The sequence below is a fragment of the Bufo gargarizans genome, chromosome 4 (assembly GCF_014858855.1).
Source record: "Bufo gargarizans isolate SCDJY-AF-19 chromosome 4, ASM1485885v1, whole genome shotgun sequence".
Lineage (NCBI taxonomy): Eukaryota > Metazoa > Chordata > Amphibia > Anura > Bufonidae > Bufo > Bufo gargarizans.
This window is the reverse complement of record NC_058083.1, coordinates 221792617-221820305: the sequence shown is the minus strand read 5'-3', so window position 1 is coordinate 221820305 and position 27689 is coordinate 221792617. Positions and strand designations below refer to the sequence as shown.

The 27689-nt window shown below is 42.3% G+C and overlaps 1 protein-coding gene across 1 annotated transcript in view; it reads left to right on the top strand.

Annotated features, from left to right (window-relative positions):
* The window catches only part of CSMD1 (CUB and Sushi multiple domains 1), a 2061198-nt gene that overhangs the window by 1867607 nt on the left and 165902 nt on the right, over window positions 1-27689 (top strand). Inside the window, exons 51-53 of the mRNA XM_044291097.1 lie at window positions 5566-5760; window positions 20322-20495; window positions 22619-22792. Coding sequence (XP_044147032.1) covers window positions 5566-5760; window positions 20322-20495; window positions 22619-22792 — 543 coding nt within the window. The remainder of the gene's footprint in view (window positions 1-5565; window positions 5761-20321; window positions 20496-22618; window positions 22793-27689) is intronic.

Here is a 27689-nt window from a genome sequence, read left to right as displayed (position 1 = left end):
TTCGCACCAGCCTGACTTCTCCTCTGGGTGAGCAGATTTTGGCGGCTCAATCTGGTGCTCCCTCTGGGAGACCCAACGGCAGATGTTTTGTGCCTGAGGAGTTGCGCACTCGGTTGTTGCGAACCTACCATAACTCCAAGGCCGCGGTGCACCCTGGAAAGAATCAGCTGTCCTGGGCGGTTTCACGTCTGTTCTGGTGGCCTTCTCTACGTTCCGACATCGCCGCATATGTAGCGGCATGCTCCGTTTGTGCCCAGAGTAAGTCCCCTCGGCACCTTCCGTTGGGCCTTTTGCAACCCATAGCCACCGGGGAGCGTCCATGGTCACACCTGGGGATGGATTTCATTGTGGACCTCCCTGCATCCCGAGGCCATACGGTCATTCTCATGATTGTGGATCGGTTTTCCAAAATGTGCCACTGTGTTCCTCTCAAGAAGTTACCCTCTGCACAAGAGTTGGCCTCGATTTTTGCCAGGGAGGTCTTCCGGTTGCACGGTTTGCCCAAGGAGATTGTGTCGGATCGGGGGAGTCAGTTTGTGTCCAGGTTCTGGCGCGCCTTTTGCTCCCAGTTGGGGATTCATCTCTCTTTCTCCTCGGCCTACCACCCTCAGTCCAATGGGGCCGCAGAACGATCCAATCAGGCCTTGGAGCAATTCCTTCGTTGCTATGTCTCCGATCACCAAGACAATTGGGTTGACCTCCTGCCTTGGGCTGAGTTTGCCAGGAACACGGCGGTGAACTCTTCCTCTGGGACGTCTCCCTTCATGGCCAATTATGGGTTCCAACCTGCCGTGTTACCGGAGGTATTCTCTCCCCAGGATATTCCGGCTGTGGAGGATCACCTTTCCGTCCTACGTGCTTCTTGGGTACAGATCCAGAGGTCCCTTGAGGTATCTGCGCAGCGCCAGAAACTCCAGGCTGATCGCAGACGAGCGCCCGCTCCTTCCTACCAGGTTGGAGACCGCGTATGGTTGTCCACCCGCAACCTCAACCTTCGAGTGCCCACTCCCAAGCTGGCGCCTCGCTTTGTTGGTCCCTTCCGAGTGCTTCGCAGGGTAAACCCGGTAGCCTATGCCCTTGCGCTTCCTCCTGGCATGCGGATCTCCAACGTGTTTCATGTCTCCCTGTTGAAGCCACTGGTGTGTAATCGTTTCACTTCCTCGATTCCTCGGCCTCGTCCGGTCCAAGTGGGCAATCGTGAGGAGTATGAGGTGAGCAATATCCTGGACTCACGCCTGGTCCGCGGCCGGGTGCAGTTTTTGGTCCATTGGCGTGGTTATGGTCCAGAGGAGCGTTCCTGGGTTCCCTCCGCAGATGTCCATGCTCCTGTCTTGCTCCGAGCCTTCCACGCACGCTTCCCTCAGAAACCGTTCCTTACTCCGCGGAGGAGGGGCCCTTGAGGGGGAGGTACTGTCATGGTCTTACCTCCTTGCTGTTCCCTTCGTTTGACATGTGCTGGCGGCCATCTTGGTTTCTGGGTTTTCTTGTAGCCTCCCACCCTGCGGCTCCTCCTTCCCACTGGGAGGAGCTGGATGCCCAGCTCATATATATAGGAGGTCTGTGGCTTCAGTTCCTTGCTTGGTCCTCCTGTGTTCACATGCTTCCAAGACTGCTGCTGCTTCTGGTTCCTGATCCTGGCCTCGTTTGACTACCCCGTTGGTTCCTGATTCCGGCTTTGTCTGACTACCCCGTTGGTTCCTGATTCCGGCTTCGTCTGACTACCCCGTTGGTTCCTGTTCCTGGCTTCGTCTGACTACCCTTCTGGTTCCTGACCTCTGTCTCCGCAAGACCCTGCTTCGGTTTAGCCATCCGTTCGGACTTTGCTTACGGCTTGCTCTTCAATAAAACCTTCTTATTTTCCACTTATCTCTTGTTGTACGTCTGGTTCATGGTTCCATGACAGGTTGCCACAGGTTTCATGTTTGACAGCCGTCAGAAGGTTCACCCAGTGGACAGTAAAAGTTATGTACCTTCCCTGCTCGTGTTTGCTAGACCATGTGTCTGTGGTCAGATGTATCTTGGCACCGATAGTGTTTGCCAGAGATACATTCACATGCCCCTGAATGTGGCCATATAGCTCTGGGATGCCCTTCTGGAAGAAATATTTCCTTCCAGGGGCCTAATGCCAAATGCCACAAATTTTCTAAAGGTCTCCTAGTTCCAACAAGCCATCGGTCAGCCATTGGGCAAGAGGGTTATCCTGCGTTATCAACTTTTCACGTTTGAACATTTGGGCCACAGAAGCCTGCCTTTTGCCAGATGAACGCGACAATGGCATGGTGGAAGGTGGAGTGGAGGACAAATGGGAGGAGAGTGGAGAAGGAGTAGAGGCAGGACGTGGAGCGCCGGTAGTGTGGCTTTTTGGGTTCTGATGGTGTTTATCCCACTGGGATTGATGATAGGAAGCCAGGTGCCTTCTTCAGGCGGTCATCCCTCGGTGAGTGTTGGGCTTATCATGACGTATGCGTTGACAGCACCTGCTGCAGATGGCAATACTATTGTCAGCAGCTGACATGTTAAAAAAAAGCCCACACTGAGGAGCCATGTGATGGTGTCTTGGGAGCGCCAGATGTGACTGTGCATGGTGAATGGCTCACTCACATTGCATTTGCAGTCTGGTTTTTTCCTCCTGTGCACTGCAAGTTCTGCCTGCTTCTCCTCCTTCTACCCCCTATCTACGGCTTTGTCTATCCCTCTGAACTCCCCTCCTTTTCCTCTCTTGTGGGGACCCATGTGATGTCCATCGACACGTCATTATCATCACCTTCACCACCACTGACATTAGAGATATCGGAGTAGTCATCAACAGCGGTGATTTCAGTCCTTGGGCTGATCTGCGTACTGTAGTCTGACCGCTGGGTGGCGGCCATTGCTACCTCCTCTTCCTCATCCGATATCAAGAATGTCTGTGCATTGGTAAGGTCTGGGAATGGATGGGAAAATAATTCCTCTGACTTGAGTTGAGGGGCTATGGTGGTGGTGGTTATTGGGGTGGTGTCTTTGGGGGTGCACACAGCAGAGAGTGAGGAGGGTGAAGATACAGAGGATGAGGAGGGTGCAGAAGCGCAAGGCTGAGTCAGCCACTTAATCAACTCTGGTGCGTCCTATGACTCACCTTCTCCAACTTCCCACTTAGGCTCCGGCCTGGTGCATCTGCCCGACCCCTACCACCCCTGATGAATGCCCTGCCTCTTCCTGTAATTTTCAAAATGACCCTGTGACAAAGTCCCTATAGAAGAGCAGTATTTGTAGGTATATTGTTGGCCTCAATCAATATTTGATGGAAGCTGGTATATCAATCCCCTCTTTTAGTATTTTGTGGAAACAGGTATATAGAACCCCTTAATGCATATTTGCTTGAAGCTTGTATATCAAACCCCTTAATCAATATTTGGTGTAACCTGGTGTATCACACCCCTCAATAAAAAAATTGGGGTGCAACAGGTATATCACACCAGTTGCAATTAGTTATTCCAATAGCGTTTGTCCCTCTATCTAGCTGCGGTATCTTGGCAGAACCGCACACAACTGCTGCACAATACAAATGCACTGTAATATAATTTCTATGTTAGAATGTATATTATAGGTATATCACACCCCTAAATATTTTTTTTTAGGGGATCAGGTATATTACACCAGTTGCAATTAGTTATTCCAATAGCGTTTGTCCTCAATTAATATTTGGTGTAAGATGGTATAGCAATCACCTCTATTAGTATTTTGTGGAAACAGGTATATGGAACCCCTTAATGAGTATTTTCTGGAAGCCGGTAAATAAACCCCTTAATCGATATTTGGTGGAAGATGGTGTATTGCAGACCTCAATCATTATTTGGTGGAAGCTGGTATATCAATCCCCTCTATCAGTATTTTGTGGAAACAGGTATATAGTATCCATTAATGAGTATTTGCTGGAAGCTGGTAAATCAAACCCCTTAATTAATATTTGGTGGAAGCCGGTGTATAGCAGGCATTAATCAAAATTTACTGTAAGTCAGTATATCAATCCCCTCTATCAGTATTTTGTGAAAGCAGGTATATAGAACCCCTTATTGATTATTTGCTGGAAGCCGGTATATCAAACCCCTTAATCAATAGTTGGTTGAAGTTTATGTAGCGCAGGCCTCAATCAATATTTGGTAGAAGCCCGTATATCAATCCCCTCTATCAGAATTTTCTGGAAACAGGTATATAGAACCCCTTATTGTGTATTTGCTAGAAGACAGCATATCAAACCCTTTAATCAATATTTGGGGAAAGCCGGTGTATCGCAGGCCTCAATCAATATTTTGTGGAAGCCAGTGTATCACACCCCTCAAACAATATTTTGTGGAAACCGGTGTATCACACCCCCCAATCAGTATTTTGTGGAAGCAGGTATATCAAACCCCTTAATCAGTATTTTGTGATAGCAGCTATATATCGCACCCCTTAATCATTTTTTTTTTCACACCAGTTGCAATTAGTTATTCCAATAGCGTTTTTCCCTTTATCTAGCTGTGGTGTCTCAGCAGAACCGTACACAACTGCTGCACAATACAAATGCACTATAATATATTTTCTATGTTATAAATTATATTATAGGTATATCACACCCCTCAATAAATAAAAAAATTGGGGGGCAACAGGTATATCACACAAGTTTCAATTAGTTATTCCAATAGCGTTTGTCCCTCTATCTAGCTGCAATATCTCAGCAGAACTGCACACAACTGCTGCACAACACAAATGCACTTTAATATACTTTCTATGTTAGAAGGTGTATTATAGGTATATCACACCCCTCAATCTATTTTTTTTTTGGGGGGGGGCAACAGGTATATCACACCAGTTGAAATTAGTTATTCCAATAGTGTTTGTCCCTCTATCTAGCTGCAGTATCTCAGCAGAATCACACACTACTGCTGCACAATACAAATGCACTATAATATACCCCTCAGTATGTTCCACCTATCGATAGCGCACCTATTGCAGTCCTTAAAAGGACTTTTGGAGCCCCATTAGCTAGTGTTTGGTGTCCCTAACAGTCTCTCCACACAGCAACCTCTCCCTACACTGGCAAAAAACAGAATGTAAAATGGCTCCCAGATCAGGTTTATTTATAAGGTAGGTGGTATGTCCATGTGCTGAAACATCTCAATTGGCTGTCCTGTTCCACCTGATGTGTCATGGGTCAAAGTTCGGCACAATGCAAAGGAATATGGCACTGGCGGACATCGCCATATGTTCGCTTGTTCAGCGAACCACCAACTAGCAAAGAGCCTAATATTAATGTCAAGCTTACTATTTCCATAGGGACAAGGTAAGTTGAGATTTCTGATACACTCTTTGGGGCATTCATTTTTATTAAATGTTGGAAGTTATTGAAATGTGAAAATATATGGTGAATATTGTGTATTGAAACATAACATTTGTATCCTTTTTCATTTCAATGTGGTATTATGAATTATTTTTGCTTGCACTTTAAATACTATCTATTATAGCATATATATGTTATATTATATGGATTTAGATCTCATTTTCTGTGTTTATAAAACTGAAGTTAATTATTGTGCTCTTTTACAGCTATTACTTGTCCAAGCTTGGATTCTCAACTCCCTGAGCATGTGATCTGGAGGTTGGTCTCAGGTTCACTTAATGAATATGTGTCTCAAGTCTTGCTGAGTTGTAGTCCTGGTTATTATCTTCAAGGATTGAGACTTCTACAATGCAGAGCTAATGAAACGTGGAGTGGAGGAGATGTCAAACCATATTGCATGGGTATGGATCCTCAGTCTATTTTTAAATACCATTGTCCGTTATAAATAAATATTTTTTTATCACTCTATAGTTTTAGAACAAATAACCCAAAATAAAGAGGTATGTAATATTGATGAGTGAACCAGTTTGCCATTTTTTTTTTATTTTAGAAAAGTTTGGTTCATAACCAAATCGATTCGGGCCCACCCAAAGTTGTTCTAATTGTCCTGCAAGTTGGTATATAACCTCCTCTAGCCTCTTAGGACTAAAATGTAATTTCTTTCCGTTCTTTCTTTTATTCATTTTCTTTTTCCACCCAAAATTTGGAACCCAATGACAGCAATAGTAAATGATGTATCAGTGTACATAGCCGGCACGTACACTTTTTCATATTCCAAAGTTTCCAAAAATTGGCCCTTATTGGAGGCAGAGGATGTTTAGACATGTGGTGTTATGGGGTAAAACATAAAAATAAAAAAGTGACTTGGGGAACCAAGTGTCCAAAAATTATGCCTTAACTGGGTGAGAATGTCTGCCCGTATGACACACACAAGTGTTGGTTGTCAGAAGAAATAGTGGCTTTTTCTGAACAATCCTACAATCCTAAAAAAAAAATATCCCTTTTAATTGGGAGCAGCAGTAGTGCAGTGTGGATGTGGAAAGGGTACTGTACGGATGTAGTGCCATGCGGCCACAATAGTGGCAGCAGCAAGCTGTCTATGGGTAGTAAATACTCCTATAAACATAAGGTTATAGAAATATGTACCACACTACTCCAACATAAACACGCATCACTAAATAATAGAAAATGTAATACTTTTTATTTGTACCATAAATAACAATTCATAATAACATTGATGCTGTTAAAAAGGGATCCTACGCAGCAGCAACTACTGAGTCAAAACATCCAAACAGCGGAACATACAAGCAAAATATTATAGCAAATCCACCAATTGAACCAAGAATATTAAGGGTCCATTTGAACAATGTCAGGACAGTACAAGGACTGCATAACAAAGTGCCACAGTGGATAATAAATCAAAACAATGTAAGGTACAGACCGCAGGATGGTGCAGACTGTTATGACTCCCCGACGCGCGTTTCGCTTGGCAGCTTCTTCCACTGTGGCCTTCCAGCTAGCACTCTTGCACCCCTCCAATCTATCTTCAACTCTGTTGCCTGATTAATACACCTCTCACCCGGTTACTCCTCTTCCTCTCCCCTCTGCCAATCCCTTCACTGGCTCCCCACTGCCCAGCGAATTCACTTCAAAGTACTAACAAATACATGCAAGGCCGTCCACAACCTGTCCCCTCCTTACATCTCTGAGCTACTTTCCCGATACATCCCCACACGCAATCGCCGATCCTCACAAGACCTCCTTCTCTCCTCTCCACTTATCACCTCTTCCCACAATCGTCTCCAAGATTTCTCACATGCATCCCCCACACTCTGGAGCTCACTACCCCAATATATCAGACTCTCACCCACAGTGGAATCCTTCAATAGAAACATGAAAACCCACCTCTTTAGACAAGCCTACAACCAGTGACCCTGCTGCCTCTATACCGCCATGACCAACTTCACCCTCACCTGCTGTGTCCTTCTCCAATACCATGTCGATTGTAAGCCCTCAAGGGCAGGGCCCTCTCTCCTGCTGTAAAAGTTTGTAACTCGTCTTGTTTATGCTTAGTGCAATTGTCTGTATTATGTATGTATACCCCTGTACTCATATGTACAGCGCTATGGAATGAATGGCACTTTAATAAATAATAATAATAATAATAATAATATTCTTGGTTCAATTGGTGGATTTGCTATAATATTTAACTTGTATGTACCGCTGTTTGGATGTTTTAACTCAGTAGCTGCTGCGTAGGATCCCTTTTTAACCACATCAATGTTATTATGAATTGTTATTTATGGTACAAATAAAGAGTATTCAATTTTCTATTATCTAGTGGTGTATGTTTATATTGGAGTGGTGTCTATGGGTAGTAGTGGCAATAGTAGTAGTAGTGTTAGTGGGAGTAGATGCTTTGTGTTAATGGGGGTGGCAGTAGGTGATTGACATCGAGGAGTAGCTGCTAATATCAGGAAGTATTACTTTACTGAGAGAGTAGTGGATGCATGGAATAGACTTCCTGCAGAAGTGGTAGCTGCAAATACAGTGGAGGAGTTTAAGCATGCATGGGATAGGCATAAGGCCATCCTTCTTATAAGATAGGGCCAGGGGCTATCCATAGTATTTAGTATATTGGGCAGACTAGATGGGCCAAATGGTTCTTATCTGCCGACACATTCTATTTTTCTATGTTTCCATGTTGCAGAAATGCAGCAGCATCATAGAGGCTGCAGATGCCTTACGGAAGATAATGGTGGGCAGTTCACAGCAGTAGCATTACGACGGAAGTGACATGATGGAGGCGACAGCAGCACCAGCCATAAAGAATGTGATGGTTGGAAAGTTGCATAAGTGTCATGATACAAGCTGCAGCAACAGCCTTACGGAATGTGATGTTAATTAGGCAGACACACAGTATCAGTGGCAAGATGGGAATCAGCTTGAGCTGTGAGAAAATGTTAGTATTGAGGCATCACGTACATTTATGTTGCTTAATGATATTTAACCCCCCCCCCCCAAAAAAAAATGAAAAATTTCAGCCATGTAGAAACTAAATACACGAAAAATGACGATTGAGAGGCATTAGCAGGATTATGCAGGCCGCAACAGCTGTACAGAATGTGATGGTAGTTAGACAGGCAGACGGACGGCAACAGTGAAAAACATCAGAATCAGCCTGAGCTGTGAGAAAATGTCAGTATTGATACGTGAATCACATATGCTTCTTAAAGAAATATGCCCCCCCTCCTCAAAAAAAATTAAAAATGTCAAACTTGTGGAAACTGAATACACATAAATTGATGATCGAGGTATTAGTGGTATAATGCAAGCCACAGCAGCAGCAGCAGCCATACAGAACGTGATGGTAGCTAGGCAGACAAACAGCAACAGGTCAAGATCGGGCATGGCAAGCAAAGCGAGGTCTATTCATATGAATCAGCCTGAACTATGAGAAAATCTTTCTATTGGAACAGGGTATGAGACTGGCCCTAGTTTAAATAAGTCTGAATCTGGGTGTTGAGGAGAGCTGTCAGCTTGTTGAGTGGCCTCAGTCTGGCGCAAAACGTGGAATAACTGCTCCATCATGTTGAGGAGATTGAAATTACTTCTGCTGTGGCTTCTGTTGCTTGTGGCAGCCAGATTGGGGTAACTATGGGGGGAGGGGTGGAATGGGACCTTTTGAGTGTGTCTTAGCCATTAGCGATTGCCATCCTAATCAGCATCCTCTTGCTCCACCACCTCCGACTCCTCCTACATCTCTTGCAGTGGCAGCTCCTCATCTTCTTCATCTTTGTCATCCTCCTCCTCCATGGCAGATTCCCTTTCTGTATCCCCAACAGCTATAGGGTGTACAGCAAGATATGTAAGCTGCTCTTCTTCCACCTTGGTCCCCTGCTTTATAGTGTCAATGTCTGTTCTAAGATAAATATGAGAGAAGTGACGTTGTTCATGTCGCAATTATCTCAACAAAAAAACTTTGTGGCCTCTTAGAATGGCTACAGGTGTCTCAGATGAGTTGCCACTGTCTGACCTCAAAGAAAAACATTCTGCCTGCGGTTCAGGTTGTCTGGTGCATGACAAAATCATACACGGCTTTCCGCTGCTCGTACAGACGTTCAAGCATGTGAAATGGCACATTGCGGATTAAGTCATGTAGTGGCAGGGTATTAACATAAGAGTGGCTGAAGTGCCTGGATAATCTCCTGGACTTTGGCAGCACCTTGCGCAAGCCAGTATATTTAATTTAGAAAGTGCTGCATTACTAGATTGATGACATGTGCCATGTATTCAGTATCAATATACTTCACTGTCTTTATTTAGTCATTCTTAAAACATAATTGTGAATAAGAAAATATATATTTAAAAATATCAGTGAACAGCAAGGTTTGATATCTTTTAAACGGGTAGCTGCTAGTAATTACTAGTAGCAACTAAGGGATTCCCCCCCCCCCCTTATTCAGCAACTATTATAGACACCTAATCAGGTATTCTATTTGTAAATATACTGAGGGCAGACAAGCTAATGTGTATGGTTAATTTGTCACTGATGTTAGTAAGGGTAGATGTACTACCTCTATATACTGTGCCTAGATTGGGTGTTGGCAGGGATATGGGTATGTAGCTTTATTGACAGTGGAAATATTCAATCAGCCCAGCAATCTGTTAGTGGCCGGCTTGAAAAACCACATACACATGTCAGCTGTTCTCAGAGTTCAGCACGTGTTATAACCAGTAATACTTAGGTTGATACTGTAGTGTAAGCCAATTGACAATCCTTTTGTGTGTGCCTTAGCAGGCACCACAGCAGTATCAACTATCCTTAATATATTGCACTTAACTCTGCGTGCTATCGCTCAGTTGGCTGAAATTTGTATCCACTATACTACTATATTTGCCCTTTCCTCTGCCATTCACTCCAACTACGGCTGGCTTCTTTGTTACTATATAACTATCCACTAATCACACGCATTGTTCTGACTTGCCCTTAGCTACTTCTATCGCTACAATAGAACTCCTTGCTGTGGACTGTCTAAAACGTATGCGCTACACTGTAATACCCCTCCCGACATGTTTCGCCACTGTGTGGCTCCGTCAGGGAAAGTGGGATACTAGCGCTAGTCAAGTTTTCCCAGAAAATTATATTTCAAGCATGTGTAAATAGAATTCACTGAAACAGACAATTGAGGGCTGACACTCAATTTCTCGTTATCACTCACAAGTAGATTGCTACCCTACCCTGTGTTTTGTAGTATATATATATATATATATATATATATATATATATATATATAATTAAATACAACAATCCCCCTAAAAAATTTAAATTCTAACCATGTGGAAACTGAATATACATTGAGACTTGATGCAAAATTTCACTTTAATACACACTGGCAGATTGCTGCCACACCATGGGTATTGCTGCCATAATCATTTATATAAGCAGCTCAATTAAATTGACCCTAACAAAAAAAATGTTTTTAAAGAATGTGGATACTGAATATATATAGAAACCAACTTCTTAAAACACATTGGTATTTTGCAGCTATACCGTGTGTGTTGTAGTAATTAAACATATATGGTGGTTTAATTAAAGTTAACAATCCCCCCACCAAAAAATGTTTTATTCCTATAGTGTGGAAACGGAATATATATAAACAGTGATAGCCAGTTTGCCGTGTTCGCCCGCGAACACATGCGGGCTGCCATCTTAACTCACAAGTCCGGTGAGGCACAGGTAAGCCCTTACCTGTGCCTGCGCTGCAAGCCGGTCTGAAACAAATGCGGTCACCAGGAACAGGCAGTTCCGAGAACAGCCTGATGAAGACCCCAGGCAGCTGTTCTCAGAACTTCCTGCTCCCGGTGACCGCATTTGTTTCAGACCGCTAAGGCCTTACCTATGCCTCGCCGGACTTGTGAGTTAAGATGACAGCCTGCATGTGTTCGCTGGCGAACACTGCAACCTGGTCATCACTGTATATAAACAGACGATGGAGGCTTGACGCTAAAATTCAACTTAATACACACTGGTAGATTGCTGCCACACCATGGGTATTGCTGCAGTAATCGTGTTATGCAGCTTGATTAAATTGAACTCATAAAAAATAAATAAAAAATATTCTGACCATGTAGATTCTGAATATATGTAAATATTAAGGGTTTGACACTTAATTTCTTGTTAATACACGTAGGTAGATTGCTGTAACACCTTATGTATGCCTGTAGTAATCATGTATATATGTTGTTTAATTAAATTGAACCACCCCCAAAACAAATTAAATTGTACACAACACACAATTCTTCTTTGGAATCCTAGTCTTTCACTCTCCTTAGCAATAAACTTGATTAATTTCTGAATGTCCCTGATTTATTTTTTACTCTCCCTGACTCCCTAAAATCATTTTGCTGGCAGACACTGTAACACCCAACCACCCTCATTGACATCCCTCTATAGAATAGTATTCTGCTTGTTCTGCTAGGACACCTCTCTGCCAGCTGCAGCACTAATTGACTTATCCAGGTTGTCTGTCAGCCTGGGAGCAAATCAGGGCAACTGTCCTTCCCCCCCCCCTCCCCCCCACACACACACACTTTCTCTCAGGCTCATGTGAAAACCCTCTTTCTTCCTCCCTAGTGCTTTATTCCCACCGACATGTAAATTAAAATTGCAGTTTTCCAGTTTCTACACCACCCCTTCACTGGAGTTAGACTGTAACAATTTTTTTTAAACTTTTAAAAAGTAACAGTTATTAAATGTGGCTAAGGGTACTTTCACACTAGCATTTTTTTTTTCCGTCCTAGGGGTTCAATACTGGAAAAAAATGGATCAGTTTTATCCTAATGCATTCTGAATAGAGAACATTCCATTCAGTATGCATCAGAATGCATCAGTTCAATCCTTCTTAAGTTTTTTGGCCAGAGAAAATACCACAGAATGCTGCATATTTCTCTCCAGCTGAAAATCCTGAATCCGGATATGTCTCACAAATGCATCTATTTGCGTCCAGATTGCCGGCGAAGGAACTTCCTGTTGGAATCCTCTGCTGCAAGTGTGAAAGTACCCTTAAATCAGCTTGACAAAATAATCATTCCCACTTTCCATCCACAATTTTTAAAACTGAAGTGAGTACAATAAAAAATACAAACTGACACAACATTTTGGGCAAATAAGCTATAAAATAAATAAATCCCTATTCTTTGACAATCTGAAACCAGAATTCTTGAGTGGAGGGTTTGATAAATTTCTACCATTAAATGAATTAGCATGCCCAACTGCAGCTTCATTCAAACCCCTCCTCAATGCACTTGTGCAGTGTGGCGAAATGGGTGACTGAGGACCACTGTTCTTGTGATAACGGGGGTTTCAATGGGAATCTCCAGCAATGATACAACTATTCATATTCCTTGCATAGGAGTAATTCAACAACTTATAATTACCATAGCAGGAATATTGATCAATTGAACAAGTCACTACAGAATTTTCATATATATTTATATATATATAAACTTATCTTTAGATTACATGTTACTAAAAATATTGGTGTGCAATAGCAATGTAAGGCACTTATATTTAAAAAAGTATAAACATATAACAAACATTTATATTATTATTAGCCTTAGTTTGAATATAATTCAAATAGATCCTCTAGTCTATAAATAGTGAATGCCGCTTAAAGTCATTCTTAGGTCAATGTGAACTGTAAGTGTGAGTGTATATATATAAAAATATAAAAGTAAGTAAAATTGGCTGGAGAATTGATGACTGCTGTGTGATTGTAATAATATGTCTTATGTATTCTCAGTTGGTTTGAACGCACAAATCCCTGGATATGAGTCTTGACACTCATTATGAGTTTATAGCCATGCTGTATAGCTAGGATTGGAGCATTCAGCTCAGTGGCTTCAGAGAGTTCACTGTGACCTTCATTGTCTGCTAGTTGGCAGATATGAATTTTCTGTTATTGGAAGGGTGGTAATGTGGTCATCAACAATGTATTTTGCTTTGATTTACTATTATTACTTTTATCATTTGTTATCACATTTAAAATATTTCACTTTAAAGCATTATATAGTAATGCTGGATGAACCCCAAATAAAACTATTGTATGTTTGAAAAAATAAATGGTCACCGAATAAGGGGAATCCTTTACTAGCTAATTATACTTTGAGATCAATGTTTCTAAAAAAAATAAATAATATATATATATATATATATATATATATATATATATATATATATATATACACACATATATATAGGCATTTATATAAATAGGTATATATATATATATATATATATATATATATATATATATATATATGCAAAAGATGGCAGGGCAGCACTCCTCACTTCAAGTGATGCAAATGAATCAGGTGTCAGCGTTTTCCCGTTGGTCCTGGGATCCAAACACAATCCAAATAAATGTAACGCAGCACTCCTTAGATAAAAAGTAAAACAAAATACAAAATTTATTCAACACATGTTGATACAGGTAACATTTCAGCTCTCTCACAGAGCCATTATCAAGCCAAGTGAGGAGTGCTGTGTTACATTTATTTGGATTTTATATATATTGTAAGCATGCAGTGGGTGACATCATAGATGGTAGGTATGTGTCACTGAGGCTGCTACACTCAGTGATGTAAATCCCGGAGGTAAGTAGTGACCAGTGATGGTAGATCACTGAGTTGGTGGTAGCTGGAATTTGGGTCCGGGATTTAGGAGTGACTGAAGAGCTTGGGTGGGAAGGTCACTCCCATACTCCATCTCGGGTGTTACCGCCACACACACAGGTGTGATGGTGATTTTAAAAAGGACACTCTGCCAGAGAGCAGGGTGTGTGGATGGTGGTCTGAGAGGAAGACTACTGAACCCAAACCTCTTGGCAGTGAGGATTTGCTGGGAGAAAAACTGCAGCTGGTGAGAAGCCTGTATCACTGTGTGTTGTTATTTCATTTGAACTGTTCTGTTATTTGAAGAAAGCAAGCCTGTACTGTGCTGTGTGCCTAATAAACCCTGAAAAGAGACTGAGTGGTCCCGTCTCACATATGGTGGAGGATGCGGGCAATTGGTTGCTAGGAGCAACGACATGAAAACCTGTCAGTGGTGAATGTCGTGGGTTAAGGCAGCAGCAGGTTTGCAACAATAATCTGTTGAAATGGAGGAGCTCCTCAAGCAGATGGTGCAGAGCAATCTGCAGCAGCGGCAGGCACTGGAGCAGCAGCAAAGAGCCCATGCAGAGGCTTTACAGGCTCAACGGCAGGCTAATGCACAGCAACACGAGACTAACCATCTATTGACTGAGCAAATTGCGGCCCTCAGAGACGCTGTGACAGCACCACAAGTGGTGCATATGGCTGGGCAAGCTTCAGGTGGTGTGCGGAAAACTGTGCAGTCTGCTTTACAGAGAATGACAAATGAGGACGACGTGGAGGCTTATTTAACTGTCTTTGAACGTATTACAGACAGAGAGAAACTGCCTGTAGATCAGTGGGCTGAGGTGCTGGCTCCATATTTGACTGGGGAGCCGCAGAAAGCATACTATGACCTGACCTTACAGGATTCGAGAGACTACCGCAAGTTAAAAGCGGAAATACTGGCTCGCATGGGAGTCAGTCCTGCACTCCAGGCCCAGCGGGTACAACAGTGGATCTTTTGCCAGGACAAACCACCGAGGTCACAGATGTTTGATCTGTTCCACTTGGTACGGAAGTGGTTGCAACCAGAGTCATCGTCCCCAGAGCAGATGGTGGAAAAAGTGGTAATGGATCGTTACCTGCACTCTCTTCCCGCGCCAGTACAACGCTGGGTTGCCCAGGGAGATCCCCAGAATGCTGACCAGCTGATAAACCTGGTTGAGAGGTACACTGCAGCGGAGAACCTCCTTGCAGGAGCTGAGAAAATAAAAATAATTCCCGGCAACCCCAAGGTTTATGCGGAACCCAGTAGGAGGGGGTTTAAACCCAGGGGAGAGCGGGGACAAGTGCCCGTGGAAACGAAAAAAGAATCACCAGAAACTGGTTCTAGACCTCCACCCCGCCGTCTTGTTTGTTGGAGGTGTCATAACCTGGGGCACATTGCAGCTCACTGTCCCATGACAAATGAACGTATGGATTGTGACATGGCACGACGGTGCTCCCTGTTTGCCCATCCCGCCTGCAGTGCCATCCAGTACCAGGCAACCGGGCCTCATATGTGCCAGGTGACTGTCAATGCTAGCCCTGTGATTGCACTACTAGACTCAGGAAGCCTGGTTACACTTGTTAGAGAAAATCTTGTTCCCATATTGCCGGCACCTGGACAGGGCATGGGGGTGATGTGTGTGCATGGGGATGTTAAGAACTATCCAGTTGCTCATGTCACCATAGCCACTGAATGTGGGACTGTATTGCATACGGTGGGCATGGTGAAGAACTTATTGCATGCCATGATAATAGGGCGGGATCTTCCGTTGTTTTGGGAACTGTGGGGTAAAATGTCACCCAAACAAGTAAAATTTGCACCTGCTTATGATGTGTCTCATGTTGAGGAAATCACAAACCAGGCTATGCCTAGTGAACCAGCTGAGGTAGTTCAGGGATTTCCGCTATCTGTCTTGGTGGGAGACGAGAGTGAGACCGTAGAATCCGAGCAGACCGTACCCGTTCTGGATATCCCGCAAGGGAATTTTGGGACGGCCCAGGCGCAAGACCCCACTCTAAAAGGGGCTTTAGCAAATGTGACTGTTCTAAATGGTGTTCCCCAAGAGCCGGGTGCTGACCACAGGTATCCGTATTTTGAAATGCACAATGACCTTTTATATCGGGTTACCAAAGCTCACGATGAGGTGATAGAACAGTTAGTGGTTCCCGGGCCCTATAGAAAAATGGTCCTAGAAATGGCTCATACTCATGTGTTAGGGGGTCACCTAGGTACAGATAAAACCCGCGAACGAATATTTCAGAGGTTCTATTGGCCGGGGTGTTATAAAGAAATAGACGAATACTGCAAATCCTGCCCTACATGCCAATTAAAGGCCCCGCGGTCTCATTTTAAAAGTCCGTTGGTGCCACTTCCTATTATTGAGATACCATTTGAAAGGATCGCCATGGACTTAGTGGGACCGTTAGACAAATCAGCTAGGGGACACCAGTATATTCTAGTAGTGCTGGATTATGCTACCCGGTATCCAGAGGCCGTGCCGTTACGAAACTCCTCCGCTAAAACTATTGCTCGGGAGTTGTTTCATATATGCACGAGAGTGGGACTCCCCAAAGAAATCTTGACTGACCAAGGGACCCCATTTATGTCCAGGGTCATGCTCGAGCTGTGTAAACTACTGAAAATTAAACAGTTAAAAACTTCAGTGTACCATCCCCAAACTGATGGCCTCGTAGAAAGGTTCAATAAAACCTTGAAAGCCATGTTGAAAAAGGCCATTGAGAAAGATGGCAAGGATTGGGATTGTTTGTTGCCATATCTGTTGTTTTCAATCCGGGAAGTTCCTCAAGCTTCTACAGGGTTCTCACCTTTTGAGTTGCTTTATGGTAGACACCCTCGGGGTTTGCTTGATGTAGCTAAGGAGACATGGGAGACTGAAGTTACTCCATACAGGAGTGTCATTGATCATGTGGTACAAATGCAAGAGAGAATTGCCAAGGTGATGCCCATAGTGAAGGAACATCTCCAAAGGGCCCAAGAAGCTCAGAGAAGTGTGTACAACCGTTCTGCCAGAATTAGAGAGTTCAAGCCAGGGGATCGGGTATTAATTCTCGTACCTACGGTTGAGAGCAAGTTATTGGCTAGATGGCAGGGACCTTTTGAGGTGATAGAAAAAGTTGGGGAAGTAAATTATAGAGTCCATCAGCCAGGGAAAAGGAAACCAGTGCAGGTCTATCATGTAAACTTAATGAAACCTTGGAGAGAACGGGAGTCCTTGTCAGCTACGCTCTTATCTCCCACTGTTTCCGGTCCTGAGTTTGGAAAGGTGACAATTGCTAGTTCCTTATCACGTCCCCAAAGACAGGAAACTAAAGAGTTGTTGCAACGTAATACGGACATATTCTCTAGCTTACCAGGTTGCATTAATGTGGTGGAACATGATGTCATCACTGAACCCCACATAAGGGTTAAAGTAAAACCGTATCGCATCCCAGAAGCCCGTAGACAAGCAGTCTCAGAGGAGGTTCAGAGAATGTTACAATTAGGGGTAATTGAAAGGTCCAAAAGTGAATGGTCTAGCCCAATTGTGTTGGTCCCAAAACCAAATGGAAGCTGGCGCTTTTGTAATGACTTTCGGAAACTTAATGAAGTTTCCAAGATGGATGCTTACCCTATGCCTAGGGTGGATGAACTAGTTGAAAGGTTGGGTCCCGCCAGGTATATAACCACGTTAGACCTCACCAAAGGGTATTGGCAAATACCATTAGCAAAAGAGGCCCGAGAGAAAACAGCCTTTTCTACGTCAGAGGGATGTTTCCACTATGTGAGGATGCCATTTGGGTTGAAAGGGGCCCCTGCTACATTTCAAAGGGCAATGGATGACATTTTGCTTCCCCACAGGGAATATGCAGCAGCCTACTTAGATGACATTGTTATCTACAGCCTGGATTGGAAAAGCCATTTAAGTAAAGTCCAGGCCGTTCTAGACTCACTCAGAGAAGCAGGGTTTACAGCCAACCCAGAGAAGTGTGCAATAGGTATGGAGCAGGCCAAATACTTGGGTTATGTTGTGGGAAGAGGCATGATTAAACCCCAGGCCAACAAGGTAGAAGCCATACAGAGTTGGCCCCGGCCTCTTACAAAAAAACAAGTGCAGGCCTTCTTAGGTATAGTCGGGTATTACCGGCGATTTGTCCCCAACTTTGCCAGTATTGCTGCTCCTTTGTCTGACCTCACGAAAGGGAAAAAGTCAGTTATGGTTCAGTGGTCCCCGGAGGCAGAAAAGGCGTTTGTAGAACTAAAGTCTGTTCTTTGTAGGCAACCAGTGCTAATAGCGCCAGATTTCTCCAAGGAATTTATAGTACAGACAGATGCATCAGAGGTGGGACTAGGGGCTGTTATGTCCCAGGAGGTTAACAGAGAAGAGCATCCTGTCATGTATCTAAGTAGGAAACTGAACCCCTGTGAGAGGAATTACTCGATTGTGGAACGGGAATGTCTGGCAATAAAATGGGCCCTAGAGTCCCTAAGGTATTACCTGCTAGGCAGAAAGTTCACACTCGTCTCAGACCATGCCCCACTGAAGTGGATGAGTCAAAACAAGGGAAATAATGCTAGGGTAACAAGGTGGTTCCTGGCATTACAGGATTTTGACTATGTGGTGGAACACAGGCCAGGCAAATTGCACATCAATGCAGATGCCCTGTCAAGAGTCCATTGTTTGGTTATGGAAGGTGCCAAGCCCCCCGGCTTTAGGCAGAGGGGGGGGATATGTAAGCATGCAGTGGGTGACATCATAGATGGTAGGTATGTGTCACTGAGGCTGCTACACTCAGTGATGTAAATCCCGGAGGTAAGTAGTGACCAGTGATGGTAGATCACTGAGTTGGTGGTAGCTGGAATTTGGGTCCGGGATTTAGGAGTGACTGAAGAGCTTGGGTGGGAAGGTCACTCCCATACTCCATCTCGGGTGTTACCGCCACACACACAGGTGTGATGGTGATTTTAAAAAGGACACTCTGCCAGAGAGCAGGGTGTGTGGATGGTGGTCTGAGAGGAAGACTACTGAACCCAAACCTCTTGGCAGTGAGGATTTGCTGGGAGAAAAACTGCAGCTGGTGAGAAGCCTGTATCACTGTGTGTTGTTATTTCATTTGGACTGTTCTGTTATTTGAAGAAAGCAAGCCTGTACTGTGCTGTGTGCCTAATAAACCCTGAAAAGAGACTGTTTGAGTGGTCCCGTCTCACAATATATATATATATATATATATATATAAATATATATATGCTCAATACTACATAACTATCTAACATATTCGATAAGGTCTTCTTCTCAAAGTACTCAAATTACAAATAAAGCACACATGGCATGTCTTATGTACTGGGCTAAAAAAAAAAGTGGACCAGTTTCATATACAGTATGTAATATTTTTTTTTTTTTACTTTTTTTTTTTAAAAAGTGTGAGCTATGGACAACAAAATAGCAGCAGTTCTTTAATACAATTTTTTTTTTAATAAATGACTATAAGACTAATAAGACTGCTGTATTCTGCAGCTCATTAATATTAAATTTAACAAATTGCCCTGAATGGATAGATAGATAGATAGATTGATAAAAAATATGTTTATGTAATTTATTAATACTATTTACTATTTTCTGTGGCTCAGTAGATGGAGCACTGATTTCAATGTGCAATATTTGTTATCCTGTTTTATAAAATCATATTCTTTTTACAAATTGCTTCTTAAGTCTGAAATTGGAAATCATTCTGTAAATGTACTTCTTATCACAAGAAAAGTCATACTGGATTGTACTGTTTCCGCATTACTTATCAATAATTTATGTTACTGACATGAATGAAATGTTATTTCCACTTGGTTTGTGCATTTTCAAACAACAATTTATCACAGTATATACATTTCTGTTATTGATTACAAACTTTGTAATGAAAACATTTCTGAACAACATGAGTGCCTCTACAGCAATTGGAAAGAGTGAGGTAATTCTAAAAATGTCTTTATGATTCTTAAATTTTATTACCAGTGAATCTGAGACATGAGTTAAACCGTAATTGCTTTAGACATAGAAGCAAGTAAAAAAATGGCCTGATTTTGCTGAGAATTGTCTGAAAATGTTTATGTTCTGTTTGCTAAGGTAAAGTGCATGAAATTGATATAGCTTTTAAGTTAAAATGTGTGGATACTTACACAGATCACTCTGGGGGTGAAATAAAATCCACAGTCCAAAAATAGGGATTCATAAAGCATATCTAACTTAAATGTACTTTCTTTCATATGGTGTTTTATTTGTTTCCACAGTTATTTCATGTGGTGATTTACCTACACCTCCAAACGGTAACCGAATTGGAACTTTAAATGTTTACGGCGCAACGACAATATTTACCTGCAATTCTGGCTACACTCTTGTTGGCTCACATGTCAGGGAATGTTTGGCTAATGGTCTATGGAGCGGCACAGAAACAAGATGTCTAGGTAAATAGACTCACTTGGTTCTTAAGTCTAAATAATACTCTTCAATGTGCTGAATGGCCACTAGGCCCAAAGTTCCAGAAGACAGCCCCTTTTAAACTGATTTAGAGAAGGAGTTGCTAATAGGTACAATTTTTGAGTTTTTGAGTCCCAAAACCTATTAATGAAAATACTTCTGTGGATAATGGTAAAATGTCCTACATAAATTTATGGTGGGCCCATAGAATTATTTCTGCTGATGATGGGTCCAAGGTACCCCAATCAGCCACTGATAAGTTGCAAAGAATCAACTTCCTGCAAAGATTTTTTTCTTCAATGGGTATGTTTTCTACTTTCTATATGAGGATGCAATCTCAGCCATATTGAGTTTTTATCCATTAAATTACTGGATCTTTGTAAATTCAGCAAAACCACCTACAGCAGACGGGGAGTGGGGAGGCACAGAGAACAGGAGTGGTAGTGTATATGGTAGTTGTAGTAGTCACATTGACTGACCTCTCCAAACTCCCTAAGCCTGTGCAGTGGTGCACAAACGATGGTGCAATCTATAGTTCAATGCGGTACAATAATGAGGCCAATATTCTTATAACAAACAATGTTTCCCCCAACTTACACATCTATGCACTTGAAAGGCTCAGCACAGTCTTTACAGATGTTTTAGTCACTTCCCTCCAAGGTTGTGTGTATCAGAGAGTAGATCAAGTAAACGTTTTCTTCGAGTCTACAGTATATCTATATAACCTGCACAATCTTCTCAAATCTGGCTAAGGGGGTGCACTACAATGCCCAAATCTGTTTTCTCTTGTTTAATAAGAATTATTGCTGTATCCACTACAGGGGCAAATATTTAACAGGTGATCAGGCTGTTTCTTAAGTATGGCAGGACGTCTGAGACTTCCATCCGCACAATGCAGTAAAGCCCAAAAGACGCATATATGTGTTACTTATCAATAGGATTGTATATCTCTGCAGTCTTTGCAATGGCTAATGTGCAATATATGCTCCCCTTTCCTCTCAAAGGCTAGTTCACTCCGTTAGATGTTCCTGTCTCCCAGGGCAAGCATTCCCTAGATGCCACAGCTATGGTTGCCTCACATAGCTCACTCTCTGGATCTCTGTTACACATTGACTCAGCAACTTCCTAGCTAACAGGGTGGAGCCAGCCACACCTGGTTACTGTAGTGTGGGACTGATCAATTGCACCTAACTCTCCTGTACATACAAACCCTGATATTTGCAGTGCACAAAGTTCAGTACACAAATCCCTTTTTGCAGTGGGCTTCTAGGACACGGCACGCTCTTGTTACAGTGCCGCTGGCCTAGTTCTGTTATCTGAGATATGTTAGAACCAGCTGGGATTATGGGCTAAAAATAAGAATGTATCTATCTACATTCACACAGAGTGCACCTTTATAACAGCTGATAAAAACGGGTACACTGCCACTCAAGGGTTAGAATAAAACAAAATATGTCATCCCAAAGTAGCCTACAGCTTTAATAATGTTTGTAATTTTTAATTTTTTTATGCTGACCTTATACCCACCTAATCCATTTACACGCACAGGGACAGTTGGTCTTTACTTGATTAGAAGGACCTGAGCTCCCAGCATGATAACATTAACAAATGCTGGGAACGCAGGTCTTTCTGCATTAAAAGAGGAGCGACTGCCTCAGTGGATGAGGTGACCTTTTTATTTTATCCCCTAAAAGACCATTTTCACTAGTGTACCTCTTTTTAAGAGCCGCAAGACGGGTGCCCTCCTATCTAATGGCTGTCAATAATGGTCCCATTTATTCTGTTAAAAATGGACAGGTGAATTGCCTCATTGACTAAAAAACCTCTGTATGACAGAAAAAATAGTCATCATATGGCAGTGTTTCATGTGTCATGCGAATGTAGCTTTAACAAGTTGCTGTTATTAAAATGTGGCACTGACAGTATGATTGTAAGAAGTGACTCTTTTCTCAAACAGTAGTGGCATATGTTTAGTGACTAATATTAAATCAATACCATAAGAATAAAAAAAGAAAAATGCTTGTAAAGGTATCAAATATACTACTTAAGATTGTGCAAAGACAAAACTCAATTGTGTTTTATATATTTTTGTTTTTGTATTAACCTGCAGCTGGTCATTGTGGTTCTCCTGATCCAATTGTAAATGGGCATATTAGTGGGGATGGCTTCAGCTATCGAGACACAGTGGTCTATCAGTGTAATCCTGGCTTTCGTCTAGTAGGAACATCTGTTCGCATTTGCCTTCAGGATCACAAATGGTCTGGACAAACTCCAGTTTGTGTTTGTAAGTATTTTTCATTTTAGGAAGAGAGTAGACCATTTAACTTTTAATTTTAAACTTGAACTTTTCTTAAAATTTTTGAATCCTTAAAAAATATTTAAATAAAGTATAAACTTAACTGAACATTTAAACATGAATGTTTTGTAACTCTGTTTTTAGGAAATAATGTATTAGATAATTTGTTTTAAAATTTTCATGTGTCATCTAGGATAAGTATCAGCTATGAATTGTTATAATCTAAAAAAAATGCCACATATTGCTTGGAAGAGAGACGAGACAGAGGGGATATGATAGAAACTTTTCAATGCATAAAGGGAATCAACAAGGTAAAAGAGGAGAGAATATTTAAAAGAAGATAATACATCTTTGCATCCACTACGCCTTGCTAGGCGTATCAGATACTGTACATGTACCTGGTTACGTTAAATAAAAACTTTAACAAAAAACTGCTACAAGAGGACATAGTTTTAAATTATAGGGGCAAAGGTTTAAAAGTAATATCAGGAAGTATTACTTTACTGAGAGAGTAGTGGATGCATGGAATAGCCTTCCTGCAGAAGTGGTAGCTGCAAATACAGTGAAGGAGTTTAAGCATGCATGGGATAGGCATCAGGCCATCCTTCATATAAGATAGGGACAGAGGCTATCCATAGTATTCAGTATATTGAGCAGACTAGATAGGCCAAATGGTTCTTATCTGCCGACACATTCTATGTTTCTATGTTCCTAGATTGATGTCCAGAAGAACACAATACCCTAAAAATCCTGTGACAAACTATGCATATAAGCACTCAACTAACATGAAAAAAACTAATAAAGTGCTATGCTCTGTCTGCCCAATCTGAAAGCTAGCATTTAAGTATTTATCTTTGTGATCAAATAATTGCAGCTTCAACAAATTTATTTACCTTAAATAAAATAAACATTTGTATCACTGTAGTTGTAATGTCATGAAGAAGAAAGAAAACACTTTGGGGCACATTTATTAGGATCAGTGTTTTAGACACCGATCTTAATATGGGCCCATAGCTGGCGCAGGCCTCTTGATAACTTTGACATATCCAAAACCAGTTCTAAATGTAAGACAACTTCCGAGCTGTCTTACATTTAAACCATTTTCTATGCCTAAAACAGGCGTAGAAAATAATGAACGACACGGGCCTGCTGGCCTCTCCTCTTCCAGGCCCACACCACGCCCACAATTTTAGACCTAGCGGAGGTGAAGTTGCAGATAGCAGTGCATTTAACCATTGTGCTCCCGTTTGCACCAGAAATACTCCTAATTTAGGCATATTTCAGAATAGTGAATTTGGCACTGTTATTTTACCACAAAATTACATAGTACTATATCACAATATATTTGTGCATGATATATTGGTTTGATTTGAACGCTGTATACCATTAGGGTATAAATCTGGCCAATATAAAGAATGTGCTCATCGTTCTGCACTACTCCTTAGATGGGTCCTATTCACTGGATGTCACTGATATTTTAGGGATGCGCACACTTTATACAGGATATGTGGCACAAATAATTTAACTGTCCGCTGCGGCCTATTACACGGTATTTAGCACAGGATGTCTGTCCCTTCCTATGCACAGCTCTCCCTAACACTAAGCAATTTAGCGCAGGTTGCGCTATATTGCTGCTGTCACACACAATAGTTCTTACCAGGACTTTTGGGTCTCTTAAAAAAAAATTGTACGAAAAAAATGATGAATATTCTAAAAAACTAATATATAGCACTATATTGAATTTTTTAATTATTCGTAATTTTTTTCCATCTAAAGTCATGATTCCTCCCTGCTTAAGTTGCTTGTGGGCAAATGACTCATTGGTCCACAAGCAAGAAGTAGGAAAGAATCATGTGTTCAGATGGAAAAATTGACAAATATTCTAAAAACATATATATAGCACTATATTCTAAAAATGTAGAATTTGACAAATATACAAATTTACAAATATATGCCGAATAGTCTACAAAATATTTGCGAATCAGTGACATCCCGTGCAATTTTTCCGTAAACGGTGTCCGCTGCGGAGAGTTAAATTATCTGCGCAACATCACCTGTTTAAAGTGTGCGCATCCCTAAAATATCAGTGACATAAAGTGTACTTTTTCCGTAAATAGTGTCCGCTTCTGACAGTGACTTTACCAGGGCCACATGTGCAGTGTAACGTGTACGCTTCAAAAAGTTTTCAATGACATACAATTAAATATTTCCATAGACGGTGTCCACTGCTGACAGTGACCTTTCCAGGGCCACATCTGCTGTGTAATGTGTGCGCTTCTAAAATTTATCTGTAACATACAATTAAATTTTTCCGTAGACGGTGTCCGCTTCTGAGTGATCTTACAAGGGCCACATCTGCAGTGTAACGTGTGCGCTTCAAAAAAAATTCTATGACATAAAATTTTATTTTTCCCTAGACCAGGCATCTCAAACTGCGGCCCTCCAGCTGTTGCAAAACTACAACTCCCACCATGCCCTGCTGTAGGCTGATACCTGTAGGCTGTCTGGGCATGCTGGGAGTAGTAGTTTTGCAACAGCTGGAGGGCCGCAGTTTGATATCCCTGCCCTAGACGGTGCACGCTTCTGACAGTGACCTTACCATGACCACTTCTGCAGTGTAACGTGTGCACTTCAAAAAAAATTCTGTGACATACACTGTACTTTGTCAGATCTGCAACCATACTCCCCCCAGAAAACAAAGACTTTGGTTTCCTGAAAGCAGCTCGGCGGGTCATGGGAATAATGCTGCTGGATCGCCGGTCGTCATCATTTTTGGTCGGAACTACGACGATATCTGATCATCTTCGAACCTCCGACTTTCGTATTTGATTAATGAAAATATTCTTGGCAAATGCTTTTGCTTTGATTTGTCTTGTGACAGTCCAAGAATTTCACCTCTAGCAGTGCAATAGGGATGCCCCTGCCATCCCTCTTAATCATGGCCCCAGTTCCGAAAACCAACAAAATAAAACCGAAGTCCTATTATATTTTTTCTAGCTAAAGTATATATGTGACCAGGCCTGCTTTGAACACTGTAAATTTTTTCAATGGTCAGCTAAGCAGCAGGCACTCTCCCATAATTTTTAAAATGCTCAGCTCAGAAGCAGGCCCTCACCTACAATCTTTTACAGGGTCAGCTCATCAGCAGACCCTTGCATATAATTCTTTAGAGGGTCAGCTCACCAGAAGGCCCTCATCTAAAATATTTTACAGGGTCAGCTCACCAGCAGGCCTGCACCTAAAATATTTTACAGGGTCAGCTCTCCTGCAGGCCCTCACCTAATTATACCTAATAGTAAATTGGCGACTAGGTGGTCATTTGGATTGCAGCAGATAATGCTTCCAGTCGGTTAGGCACCATCCTGTTTTCCACCAAGTCAAGTCTTGATCCTCCTTCCTCCCACCATGGAGAGTCTGGCCAAACAAGTGATCCCACACTCAGATATTCCGAGGACCTCTTTTCTTCGCCATTCCTTGATTTTGCCTTCTTGCCAAACACGCTTGAAGAGGGACAGACCTTATGTCCTGATTCCCAAACTCTTAGGGTCCATTCACACATCCGTTTTTTCTTTCCTGATCTGTTCCGTTTTTTGCGGAACAGATCAGGACCAGATCAGGACCCATTCATTTTCAATGGGTCCTGGAAAAAATCGGACAGCACAATGTGTGCTGTCCGTTTCCGTTGTTCCGTCCCGCATGTCCGTTTAAATATAAAACATGTCCTATTATGTTCCTGAAAAATCGGATCCTGGTACAATGCAAAGTCAATGGTTCCGCAAAAAACGGAAGACATTCGGATGTCATTCCGTATGTCTTCCGTTTTTTGCGGAATCCGTTCCTGGAAACACATAGCAAATTTATTTATTTATTTATTTTTTTCAAAGAAATCCAAACAACTTTATTTGATTATTGAAATGTATACATGTTTCCGTTTTTTGCGGATCCGCAAAAAACGGATGACATACGGATGACATACGGAAACATTTTCAGGAACAACGGATCCGCAAAAAACTGACCGAAATTCGGATTATAGAAAAATACTGATGTGTGAATGTAGCCTTACCCTGCTTTCACACCTGAGCGTTTCCCAAACGCACGTCAGACGCGCGTTTTTGACGCGCGTTTCTGACGCGCGTTTTTTGTAATAGTAAACGCGCGTTTGACGCGCGTTTGTGTCATTGACTGCAGTGTCCTATGGCCACAAACGCGCGTCAAAACGCCCCAAAGAAGCTCAAGTACTTGTTTGAGCGTCGGGCGTTTTACAGCGCGATCGTACGCGCTGTAAAACGCCCAGGTGAGAACCATTCCCATAGGGAAGCATTGCTTTTCATGTGTTGAGCGTTTTACAGCGCGTTTGAACGCGCTGTAAAACGCTCAGGTGTGAACTTAGGGTAAAGCATCCGCAGTCACATGAAGATGACGGTGGTGAACGGAAATTACTGTGTAATGAGGTGGATGAAGATGAGACACAGTTTCCAATAACTCAACAGCAATTACTGTCTAAACAGGTTAAAGAAGAGGATGAGATACAGTTGTAAATCACTGAGGTCGCGGTTAGGTCAACAAGTCAGGAGGATGAGCAGAGTGAGGAAGTGGAAGAGTTGCTGGTGGAGGATGTAGTCACTGATCTAACCTGGGAAGGTGAAAAGCCGAGCGAGAACAGCAGTACAGAGGGGGAGAGATGTGTAGCACCACAACAGGCTGGAAGAGGCAGTGAGGTGGAAAAAGGGAGAATTCGGCCCACACTAAACAGGCCCGCAACTCATCCACAGAGCACACCCTTGCAGAAATCTCCCTTGCCAAAGGGTAGTTGCTCAACAGTCTGGTGCTTTTTTGAGGACGTGCGGACGACAAAAGAATTGTAATTTGAAACCTGTGCCATACA